Source organism: Helianthus annuus, chromosome 10 (assembly GCF_002127325.2).
Source record: "Helianthus annuus cultivar XRQ/B chromosome 10, HanXRQr2.0-SUNRISE, whole genome shotgun sequence".
Classification (NCBI taxonomy): Eukaryota; Viridiplantae; Streptophyta; class Magnoliopsida; order Asterales; family Asteraceae; genus Helianthus; species Helianthus annuus.
The window spans coordinates 2,545,949-2,558,644 of record NC_035442.2 but is presented as its reverse complement, the minus strand read 5'-3'; the positions used below and the strand labels follow the sequence as shown (position 1 = coordinate 2,558,644).

The window sequence follows — 12,696 nt, the reverse complement described above, 5'->3', positions numbered from 1 at the left end:
TTGCATAAACTGATAGTAAAAGTTATATACTGTCCCTGGTCAAAGACCATGTTTTGTATAAGTCAACCACATCAAAAAGATCACAAACAAAAAAATACTTGTCGCGCTATCATATGATAAATTATAAGGGCTCTCGCATGATCTCTACTACATTCGCTATAATGCAACCATTAAGAAATTAATTTATATACTCGTTAGATGTAACTACACAAATAGAACCAATTATAACACCCTCGAGGGATGAACACAAAACTTGACTTCAACAGCCAACTCCATCAGCCTGCTTTCCGAATGTATATGCAAAACGGTTTCTAATAGTAGAAAGTATCGTTCTTGTAACTACCAGCATCCTTGCAGAGCATTGACCGCACTTCAACTATGGATCTTGGTGGTTCAAGATCCTTATCTTGAAGTGCGTTACCAAGCAATTGTTGTATTTGTGAAGCAAATATATCATCCAAAATCTGTGTTTTCAAAATACAAGTTACTTAAAATATCATAATAACAAAAAAATCCGGTGCTTTTTCTGATAAATACATGTAGAAGCATTTTTAATAAAAAAAATAAAAACTAAAAATATAAAAAAAAATGTTTAAAAACAGTTAAAAAATATATATATCTTATACAATTAACTTAACATGTTAAAAATCAATTTTTTTAAAGAAAAATTCAGCACTTTTCCTTATAAAAATGGGTAGAAAGTATTCCAATAATAGATCATTTTTGTAAAAAAAAATAGCCTTTTTTAACTATTTTTTAAACATTTTTTTTATATTTTTAGTTTTTGATTTTTTAGTAAAAAGGCTTCTACAGGTATTTACAAAGAAAAGCGCCGAATTTTTTTTTAAAAACATATATATAATATCGGTCAAGGACCAATATTTGAGATATAGGTTATCTCAGTGAGATATCGGTAATTTTAATATCATGTAGAATTTATATATATAGCAATTTAACACTAATAATAATTCAGTGATCAATCGGTCAATATCACGGATAATATTGGTACCAATATCAACTGCATATAATAGCAGCACGTCCGCGCGATGCGGTGGGAGCGACACATTGTATTACGATACTCGTTTTTGGTACTTTTCTTATTCATATAATATTTATTGTAGTATCATTGTGATAGATATACATCACAAGCGAAGTAATCAGGTAATCTATTTCATTGTGATGTGCATGGTTCGGTTGGTTCAGTTATTAATCAATCGGTTTTCAGTTAATCATTTCGATTTATTCGGTTAGATTGACGGTTTTTGATTTGGTTTATTTAATTTCAGTTAATAGCAAAAACCAAACTTGGCCTAAAACTTTTGCTTAGAAATATATGAAATTGAGGTATACATACATGAAATGAAAGTATAAATATATGAAATGGAGATATAAAATATGAAATATATGAAATGGAGGTATAAAAGATAATTTATAAGATATAGCAAGAATACGTAAAAGAATTATAAGTTTATTGGGGAGGGGGAAAAGTGTAACTAATTACCCATAATTATCTTAAAACTAAAGGATTTAAGTGTAATAAGATGGGGGGCTAAAATATAATTATTGTTTAAAAGACCTTACCCTCATTTTAGTGGTGTATTTATATGCCCCTCCCTTATGTATTATAATATAGTATAGATATCTAGGTAAAAGATCAAATACAAATAATCTTAACATACTAAACATACAAATTGAAGGAAAACTCAAAAAGACAAGGTGGCATTTTTGTAATTACCACCAATTATCAAAGTTACTATACAAATGTGAACTCAACCAAAAATACCTAAAAAACACAATTTTTTTTAACATTTTTTTATTAAAAAATCGCTACATTTTGTTAGCAACAAAAAAAAAAAAAAAAAAAAAAAAAAATTTGCTGCTACTAAAAGTAGCGATTTTTTAAAAAAAAATGTTAAAAAAATAAAATAAAATAATTGTGTTTTTTTTATTTTTTTAGGTTTTTTGGGGGTTTAGTTTTTAGCATTTTAGCTTGCGTGGGGGGGGGGGGGGGTGTTTAGGCTTTTTTTAGGTATATTTGTAGAGTAACTTTGATAGTTATTGATAATTACAAAAATGCCACCTTGTCTTTTTTAGTTTTCCTTCAATTTGTATGCTTAGTATGTTAAGATTATTTGTACAAGAACTTTACCCTAGATATCTAAACAAACAAGATTAGCAATTTGTACGTAAAAGTCGAAATTAATAAAACTCATGGGACAGAATGCAACTTACAGAAACAGCAACTCTTGAACCTTTGTACCATGAACGATTCTCTTTCCTGTTCTCAAGAAAACCCAAAACATCCTGCAACAACACAAAAACATGCAAATTAAAAAAAAAAAAAATGTATTTTTCTTTTTCCTTTTTAGCAAAATGTCAACTCACCTGCCCCATTCGGTCCCAATATCCTCTTGATATTGCAATAAAAACATGGGTCTCAAAGATCGTATGGAGATGATTTATTGTATTTGTAAGTTGATCTTTTAACGGTTGCATTCTGCATCGAATCTCAGATTCTGCCACACTTTCCTTTGAATCTTGAAGGATTTTCTTGAGTTTTGTACCACTTTGTAATCTTGTCTGCGCCAGATGAAAAATAATCCATCAAATTTAGCTGGTACGAGTGGGTTGGGTAAAAGGAAATACGGGTTCGGGTCAAACCAGTTGATTTTTTGTATGCTTTAAATAGTTATAATATAATAATTTAATAAAAATCTAATCTTTAAAATTAAGATGATTTAATTGTTTTTATACATTAAAAATACAAATTAAGCGACTTTCGACCCATTTCTTTTTATTATAATAACTTTCTTGAGTTTTTTAACATCCTGTAATCTTGTTTGATGCAAGAAATGAAAAAAATCCAAGAAAACTAGAGTGCTTTTTAAATTTAAAAAATCACATTATTATAAATAAAGTCTACTTTTTTGAATAAAAAGATTTACGAAGTTTTGCATCAAAAATCACTTTTGATGACTAGTTAATTTTTTTATTTTACCATTAAGATTCGAACTTTTTAAAAGTAAATGAGCCAAAATTTGCCACCTTTGAATAAAATCAATATTTAACCTAAATATAGAAAAAAATGCAGCAAATAATAAACTACACTGCACTCACATTTTCAACAAGCTTCTCAACAACTGCTTGGAGATAATTTCTGAATTTCGATCTAAGCATCACCGTGACTTCACTTAACCGCTCCCCGGGTGCTACATTTCCACCATCAGGAATGCAACATGAACCCCATGACTTTAGTTGTAGCTCAATTTTAGGGCGCAAAACATCGAGCATTCTTTTCATCGAGTTCAACAGAATGCCAAGCTTTACCCACAACAAAAACTAAATTATAAATATAAATTGATATAGATATGACCGAACAACAAAAATAATGATAATCGTAACACATGTCAAGATGACACTTTTTCTAGTTATACGTAATACTAGAATACAAACCTCGTGTGGCACCACATAAGGATGTGTGGTCCTTTTGGCGAGTTTTTGTACATACTTTAGCCCGAACTTCTTGGGTGTCATGTTCTCTTTCAAAGGCGCTACGACATCTGCGTATTGTCTGTCTAAGGCTTCGATTACCGCTTTTTCAATGTCAGCAACCGCCTATTTAACAAAACCAAAATAAAGGAAAAAGTAAAAAAAAATGAACAAAAAATGTTCGCAGGTAAAAGTGAGACGTACATTCTCCAAAGCGAAGGTATACTCGGGCCAGCGGCATATTATAACTTCATAATCGTTTAATGTCTCTTTAAAGCGGTCGTACATCTCATCCACAAATGGAGTAGTTGAATGTTGTGTACTCACTCCAGACCATTTCACCTGCATATAATATGTTCATAAATGCATAATAAATATACATACGTATATACGTATAGGAGAAGGATCCGTTAGGAACCACCCTTTATTGCGAGACCGCGAGAACCAATGTGAACACAACCAAAAATACCTAAAAATAGCTAAAAAACACACAAAATTTTTTTTATTTTTAATTAAAAAAAAGCGCTATATTTCGCTACCAAAAAAAAAAATTTTTTTTTGGCAACTAAAAGTAGCGATTTTAATGTAAAAAATATTAAAAAAAAATTGTGTGTTTTTTAGGTTTTTTGGGGGTTTAGTTTTTAGCATTTTAGCTTCGGTGGGGGTAGGTTTTTTTTTTTTTTTTTTTTTTTTGGGGGGGGGGGGGGGGGTAGGTTTTTTTTGTGTGTTCACATTGGTTCTCACAATAAAGGTGGTTCTCAAATGAACCTTACCCTATATATCTGTGTATCTATAATCCATACAATAAAATGTAATATACGATTAGTGCATACCTTATCCAGCTTACATGTCTCCAAGAGAGATAAACGCTTATCTTGAATCCAGATCATAATATACAAATGAAACAATTCTTTTGCATCGACCCCATTTTTTACAGGACTGCCAAAATAAATTTAAAAAAAAAACAAATTAATCCACAAAAAAGTCAACAATTAGCAACTAACATAACTTGGTCAAATATTACTTAATATTCCAGCTGGCAAGATCCTTTTGGAAGTCTGCCGTCGCAATTACAAGGTCAGTAACATGAGTCGCAGGAGCGGTCGGAGGGCAAGCAACAAGAAATGTTCTTAATCTGCTCGAGAGTTCCGCACTGTATATCGCTGATGAAAGGTTCGGCAAGTCGATAAAACTGCAAAAAATAAAAAATAATAACAATAGTAAGATATCTTTTATTCAAGTCAATGTTTCGAAATAGAATGCAGTAAAGAATACGCACCTTGGGAGTATATTGCAATTGTGGATCTCGATGTCCGTAAATATCTCATTTCTTATGTTGAGGCAAACATGTTTCATTTTCTGATAAGCCGTAGAAACAGCAACAGAATCCATCATAATGCCTTCACCATTCCCACTAACAAACTCGTCGGTTTCGGTCAAATGTCTTCTGCATCTTTTTTTAGCAGCAGCCTAATAACCACAACAATTTATTTCTAGTTATGACGAGGGTATTATAGTCATTTTACTGAACCATGAAAAGGTTAATATTGATGCGTGTGAAATTTCGAACCTGGAAGTAGCTATATAATTTATTTTGTGCTTCAGGCGATAATATATCATTTGTGAGTTTATAAAGTTTAACAGCATGCTCCAAAACCGGTGCAGCTACTCCCGTAGCAGGCCGGAAAACGTCCATAATGCCGGATGGTGATTGCTCATCGAGTGACTTGTAATTCTCAAAAACAAGAGCAAGAATTTGTTCGATTTGCTCTACAATCTCTCCCAATATTCTATTCTGGTAAAATCATCAATACAATACAGTACCTTAGATTACGATACAAAATGCAAGATATTGTAAATACAAACAAATAAATTGGCAAAGGTTGAACCTCTTGATGACTAAGGGTGCTCTTGCTATGCCCCTTCATCATAACCGGTAATAATAAGTCGTACACCAAAGAGAGACAATCAGCTGTTGGGGTAGCAACATCCATTATATATGAAAGGTACCTGAAAACATGTTTCTAAAAGGTTAAAACTTAAACCTGACGGCATCAGATTCCTAATTGATGGAGAAAGGTCTGGTGGCAAGAAAAGCTGCTTCTAGGAGGTTGTCCACCAAGTTGAATCTAAGCACAGCTTACCATCCACAGACGACCCGTTTTTTTAAACAGACACGAGTTTTGTATACATATTTGACAATTTTTACAACATCGAACCTTAGTTTAGTGTAAGCATCAGAAACCCCATAATACGATGCGAATTCGATGAGTAACCATTTCCATGGACCATGCAACAATAAATTTCTTTGTTGAAAGTTTTGCACTTTCATCGCAACCTCCAAAACAATGTCGTATGCCACCGTTTCGGCTACAGAACCGCACTGCCAAACAACAAGATTTCTTGGTCAAATTATCAAAGTTCTCTTGGTCAAACATAACAGATTCAAAAGCTTTTAACATGACTAACCTTGATGCTATCATCTAAACTTGTTGTATAGTTTATATGAAGTTGTATTTTACCAACAAGCTCATGCTCCGGTTCTCGGTATATAGACCACCAACGTAGTTTCTCATTCTGAAATGTAATTAACTCATTTGTTTATATATCGTTTTTTAAATGAGGGGTATTTTAGTCTTAACTGTAAATTGGATGGAGTTAACGGAGGTGGAGTGTAATTGTTACAAAATTGAAAGTGGTGGCATTGTTTTGGCAATTTTCAAACTAATGGACTGCAATGGTTATTTTCAACAAACCACAGGAACGAAAAACGTAATTAACTCAAATCATTACTAAAACCATTGGTCGATGTGGGTTGTGTTTTATCGTAAAAAAAAGGCCAAATTGGTCAGCCTGGTCAAACGGGTTGAAAGTCGAATTCATATTAAAAATTTACCGGATCTTCGGATATTGTAGCCAACTGAACTAGGGCCCGACCGTAATGATTCCTCTTTGAATCATATACTTCGACAATCAAGTCATCTCCGAGACTATCTGGCAGGCTGCAGTTTCATCGGTTAGTAACTAACTTTAATCAATAAATCACATAAATAAAAGGATACAATACACATACAATATATGAAGTTCACTGGAACCAGGTTGCATTCGGACCGTATCCTCTTCAGCCGAACTTTTTAGCCTTAGCAAACACGAGTATGTTTCTATTCACATGTAACACTAGATAATCAATATAAGTCCTACTGATTCTTGCTATTGAAATGAATAATAAAAAAAAAAAAAAAAAAAAATCTACAAACCTTGCAAAACTTCATTGGCAGATGAAGTGCTACGTAAGCTTGAAACGCCAGTTTTAAGAAGGCTGGAAACTTGTTTCATATATTGTGTGCTTGCTTGCATGTAAGCCAAGCTCTGTTGAGAAAAAGAGCCGTTGATGGGCTCACGAGGTGAAAAGGGAATTCTTCTAACCGCTTGCCACCCAGACGACAGTTTGGATTGTACGGTGGAACAGTGTCGTTTAACGGTTTCCAGTTTAACTTTTGGTGGTTTAAGCGATGAAAAGTTGCATCCTGTTGGTGGGTCCAATGCCATTCTCACTTTACGAACTGCATCCAACAAAATCACCGATATTCACTCCAATATATTTAAAGGGAGCTAATAAAGGTGCACCCCAAAATTTATATTTTGACAACGTATATACGGGTCGTATACTAAGAAGATAATGTCAAGAGTGTGTTTGGTCATGTAAAGTACACGACTCGTATACGTATATACTGGTCGTATATAAGGCTCGTATATATGTTTATGGGTCGTATATAAGGCTCGTATATATGTTTACGGGTCGTATATAAGGCCCGTATACATGTATGCTGGTCGTATATAAGACTTGTATATATGTTTATGGGTTGTATATAGGGCTCGTATACATGTATACTGGTCGTATATAAGGCTATACATGTTTATGGGTCGTATATAAGGCGCGTATACATGTATACCGGCCGTATACTTGCGCAGCCAAACACACTATGGCATTCATTCTCTTACTACTATACGACCCATATAAACCTATACGAGTCGTATACATGATTGGGTGTGTGAATACGACATTAGAGTGTATGAATGGTGGAAGCTTATTTAAAGGAAACGTTATTTATAAACTGATTAAAAATTTGTGTTGTGTATAAGGGATATGTGTAAAAACCATGTAACTTGTGAATTTATATTATAAATTTTAAGCACTTCTCTTTATTAAGAAAAAACGAGGAGCAAATATGTTGACCAAGTCAATACCTTGAACCTTCATTTTCCCGACCATTTTTTTCGGTTTTGCTGCACCTCCTTTGTTACCAACTTCTGAAGACCGTTTTACAAGCAATTCTCCCTCCGATTGTAGTAACACTTGTTGCAAGCTAACGCAAAAAAATCAAGCAACAATTAGAAAGATCCAAATATACGCATAAAACACGTAAGAAAAAAATGAACTTACTCAAAAGTACTTCTTAATAAAGCACATTCGTTTTCGAGAAACATGGGGGCCTCCATACAGCCCTTGGCCCAAGCATGTAGGCAAAGCCGAACGCACGCATCATATGCGATCACCGAATGCCAAGGCCCAAGTGAACTAAGTTTAAGAGAAAAGAGTGTATTAGCTAAAAGGATGTATAAAAAGGAACGAAAGTTGTAGACGACGTTTAGTAATTCACTTTGGAACGTACCTTGCATGAAATGTGGGAAGGCGCGCATGAAACGATCCTGAAGAGGGCCCGCTTTTGGCACGAACATTTCTAGTAATACGAATGCATAAGATACGAATAAATGCCAACAAGAAGACGTAAGTACGTAACATGGTATTTATGAAGTATCAACAAACCTATTTGACGATTTTGAAGTCTCGTTTTTGTGATCGTCCTTCAAATCTACGCTAGGAGTCTTCCTTTCAATAGAAGGTTTAACTTCGAAATCACGAGAATTAGCTCTCAATGGAGTACGATTCGACTTGGAGGGTTGAGGGTGTTCTTGTTGCTTGCTTTCTACATCGGAACCCAAAAATGGAGGTGCACTCGGAATATCTTCATCAAATGAGGCCTTATGATCCTGCGACGGTCGATCTTAATAAGTAAACATGATACGAAAAGGTAAAACGTTTGATCATGGAAGAATACTTGTGCATTCTATATTCATATATGTACTAATAACAACTTACATATGGAGAAATAAACCAAAAATTTAGTCACCTTATGATGTTACAAGTAATATATGCACCACTTACCTATGTAAATGGATACCTAAAGTCCGAATATTTACTTAAATCCGTACCCCGTTATAAGTATCTAAAAAATCTAAATGTAATATATTAATGAGTAAACTTCCGTTTTGCTCCCTGTGGTTTGGTCACTTTAACGGTTTTGCCCCAAACCTTTAAAAATAGCCATTTTACTCCCTGATGTTTTGATTTTGTTGCCAGTTTGCTCCCTGCGGGGAGCAAAATGGAAACACAAACAATTTGGATGGAGTTAGAGGCGGGGAGCAAACTGGCAAAAAAACCAAAACATCAGGGAGCAAAATGGCTATTTTTAAAGGCTTGGAGCAAAACCGTTAAAGTGACCAAACCACAGGGAGCAAAACGGAAGTTTACTCTATATTAATTCTAACTTACAATATAAGCTTATTCAAATTGGATGTTTGCTAATGAAAATTTGTGCAACCCGTTTGACCTGTTTCTATTTTGACTAAAAAATAGCTTTATTAGTTACAAAAAAAAAAAAAATTATAACCCAAATCAACCAATCTATCTATAAATGGGTCAAAATTGCACCTTTACAGTCAAACATGCAAAACCGATAATTTGGGCATAAAAATTCACAATCATCAACGATCAATACTTTACAATAACATTCAAGTAAGAAAAGATCAAAAGATTAAAGCTCAAAGTTGACTTGTACCTTTCTAGAAGCATCTCCGTTGACCCGTGACGGCACCTGAGTTGTCGAGAACGCCCGTGATGGCACTTGAGTTGTCGAGAACTCAGAGCTACCATTCGAATCATCTGATTCATCCTCAACATACATACAACTATTTCTAACACGATTTGTGCCGTTTCTTCTAGCCCCCATTGTTTCAACCGAAGAGCTCACATCACTCGAGTACACATGATACCGTGGGCGCACACGCGTAGGATCATAGGACCTATTACTAGGAAAAACTATATCATTTTGAGGAGAGGAATCTAGTGAGTAACGTCCACCGTACACCTCTTCCTCTGAATCAGTGGACATGTCATTTTCAGAAGCTGAATTCGTATCTTCTCCGGGTAATACTTGAGATATCGGAATAACCCCGGGTAGATGCCCGCTTCTGAATTTTGAAGTAGGCGGTAATCCGAACCCTCGATTTCCGTTCCGTGATGGAACGGGATCGATTCGACGCCGTTCGTTTGGGACAAAGTTAGGAACTTCCTTCTTGGGATTATTCGACCCCTGAATTTTGATAGCATCAAGTTACATATTAATAACTTTCACACAAATTTATAACACAAGATTGGATTTTTAAACATAACAGAAGGGAATTAATAGAAAGCCCATTGCTAATTCGAGAAAAAAAAATATTTTTTTTTTCAAACTTTAGTGTTTATCAAAGAAGGTCCAGAATAAACTTCCTTCTTGGATTATAAATATACAATCCCAAATTTTAAAGGAGAATTGGCCTGTAATAATCTCACCTAAACGTTATTGGCCATTAATAATCCCACCTCAGAATATTCCCCCCACCAGTCCCACCTTTCACCTATTTTTCCTACACTGGTCCCCCGTTAAAAAAACTTAACGGAGTTAAGCTTTTTTCCAAATTACAAACAGATTTTTTAGGGCTTTTGAGCAGAACGATGATACGAGTCCATTGATGTAAAACTTACTTTGAAATGGTGCTCCAAGTGACTTGATTTTGGTTAATTGGAAATTTAAACACCCGAATTGAAGCGTCGTTTTCATCGTTTGGAGCACCGTTTCGAGGCAAGTTTTACATCAATGGACTCTTATCATCGTTTTAATCAAAAGCCCTAAAAAATTGTTTGTAATTTAGAAAAAAGCTTAACTCCGTTAAGTTTTTTTAACGGGGGACCATTGTAGGAAAAATAGGTGAAAGGTGGGACTGGTGGGGGAATATTCCGAGGTGGGATTATTAATGGCCAATAAGGTCTAGGTGGGATTATCACAGGCCAGTTTCCCAATTTTAAAAGGTTCATTATATATGTATATATAAATTTAACAAATTACATTGCAACTGATAAACCAATGCTAAAATTTTATATTTTTCAACATAAGAACAATAAAATTAACAAAAACCCTATTCCAATTTGGGGAAAAACAAGCATACTTGCATGTTTCAGTAACCATTCTTCCATAGCAAAAATTAGGGTTTCAACTTTCAAGTTCACAATAAGCAATTTTATTTTATTCATAATAAAGAAGCATAAACTCAAAGTTCCAAGTGAATATACTAAAAGAAATTCCATATCAGAATAAGTTCAGCTATTTGCAATCATTCTAAAATAATAAACAAAAAATAAATATAAAAATCCAAACCAAAAAAAACCCAAACATAAGTTAAACAATAACAAAATTAAACCAGCAAAAAACATAAAATGGGAAAATGCAAGTAAACCCATATGAAGAATCAAAACTTTAATTGAAGATTTGCAATTTAGGGATAAAAGAAAGAAAGGTGACCTCTTTAACCCATCTAAGCGCATTGGTATCTAAGCCTTCTGTAAACATTATGGTTTGGTTTTAGGGTTTTAGAATGACATCCAGGCAGCAGCCACAACATGAAAAAGTAAACAGGCCCAGATCAGAAAGAAGAGTGTGAAACTGCAGATTGTGTTGTGTTGGAGAAGAAAAAGAAAAGAAATCTTGTTGATGCAGAGAGGTGGATCTGATAACAGTGAGAAAACAAATAAATTAATTAATTGAGTTGGGAGTTACTTTGTTTCTTCTTCTCTCTCTATATACACTTTTTGGTTGCTTTCTCTCTCTCTAGACTCAGCTCGCTGCGGAAGAGTCGTGTTGACAGGCATTTTTTATACATGCACAAAATACATGTATATGATATATGGATTTTTATAATGAGTAAATTGTCATTTTAGTCCATGAGGTTCATAAAAATATTACTTTAGTCCAAATAGTTTTTTGAGTAAAATGCATGGATAGTCCCTGTGGTTTGGTGAAATTTCACTTTTAGTTTCTAATTTTTCAAAATTACATTTTTAGTCTCTGTAGTTTGACAAGTTGTTACTCAGATAGTCCCCAAAGCGGATGGAGGTTAGCTTTTCTGGTTAAGTGGGTGTGAAATGACAAGGACTATCCGAGTAACAACTTGTCAAACCACAGGGACTATCCGAGTAACAACTTTTCAGACCACAGGGACTATCCAAGTAACCTTCATCCGCTGTAGGGACTATCCGAGTAACAACTTGTCAAACCACAGGGACAAAGAGTATAATTCTGAAAAGTTAGGGACTAAAGGTGAAATTTCACCAAACCATAGGGACTATCCATGCATTTTACTCTAGTTTTTTCTTGCCATTTTAGTTCAAATAGTTTTTCTTTCTGTCGTTTTAGTCCTTGACTTTTTTTCATTTTTTGCACTTTTCATCCATGGGATAGGGTGGTGGCGATGATAGAAGGTTGTGATAGGGTGGTGGGATGTGGTGGTGGATGAAAATGAGAAAAAATGACAAAAGTCAGAAACTAAAACGGCAGAAAGAAAAATTATTTTGACTAAAATGGCAGGAAAAAACTATTTGGACTAAAGTAGCAAATTTGGTCAAACCTCAATAACTAAAATGACAATTAACTCTTTTAATAATCAAGCTAAACTATTTTTTATTGATTGATAATAATCTACAGTGGCAAAGTGTTAAAGAACGGTCTCACTTTAATGTAAAAGTAACTATTTATGTGTGTGCTCAATATGAACAATTGACTATTGTTTATCTCAATCAAATGATTGTTTATCTCAATCAAATGTTATGAATTATTTGAATTTAAAATGACATAAATAAAATTTCGAGGCATACATAGTTTTTTTAGAGTGATATTGTCTTTTATAGTGAAAATAAAAGTCATTGTTGTAAAAATCGCTAGTCACTGGTTGATTGGTGGGTAGGAACTAAGGATTAATCGGTAATTAGTCAAGATAAATCAGTGATTGATTAACGATTAATCGGCTCCTAATCTACATTTTTACAACTAT

The 12,696-nt window shown here is 34.0% G+C and overlaps 1 protein-coding gene across 1 annotated transcript; it reads right to left on the bottom strand.

Annotated features, from left to right (window-relative positions):
* Positions 1-11,495, bottom strand: LOC110883789. The gene is made up of 22 exons (XM_022131438.2): positions 11,172-11,495; positions 9,390-9,923; positions 8,318-8,541; positions 8,163-8,231; positions 7,934-8,068; positions 7,738-7,856; positions 6,747-7,052; positions 6,563-6,650; positions 6,386-6,491; positions 5,959-6,066; positions 5,709-5,872; positions 5,379-5,499; positions 5,060-5,284; positions 4,769-4,959; positions 4,514-4,681; positions 4,323-4,428; positions 3,694-3,831; positions 3,454-3,615; positions 3,118-3,321; positions 2,386-2,580; positions 2,233-2,304; positions 1-464 (listed from the first exon to the last, which is right to left on the bottom strand). The coding sequence occupies exons 1-22, from the start codon at positions 11,217-11,219 to the stop codon at positions 312-314; spliced, it is 3,636 nt and encodes a 1,211-aa protein (XP_021987130.1). The 5' UTR covers positions 11,220-11,495; the 3' UTR covers positions 1-311.
* Between the last annotated feature and the right edge of the window lie 1,201 nt (positions 11,496-12,696).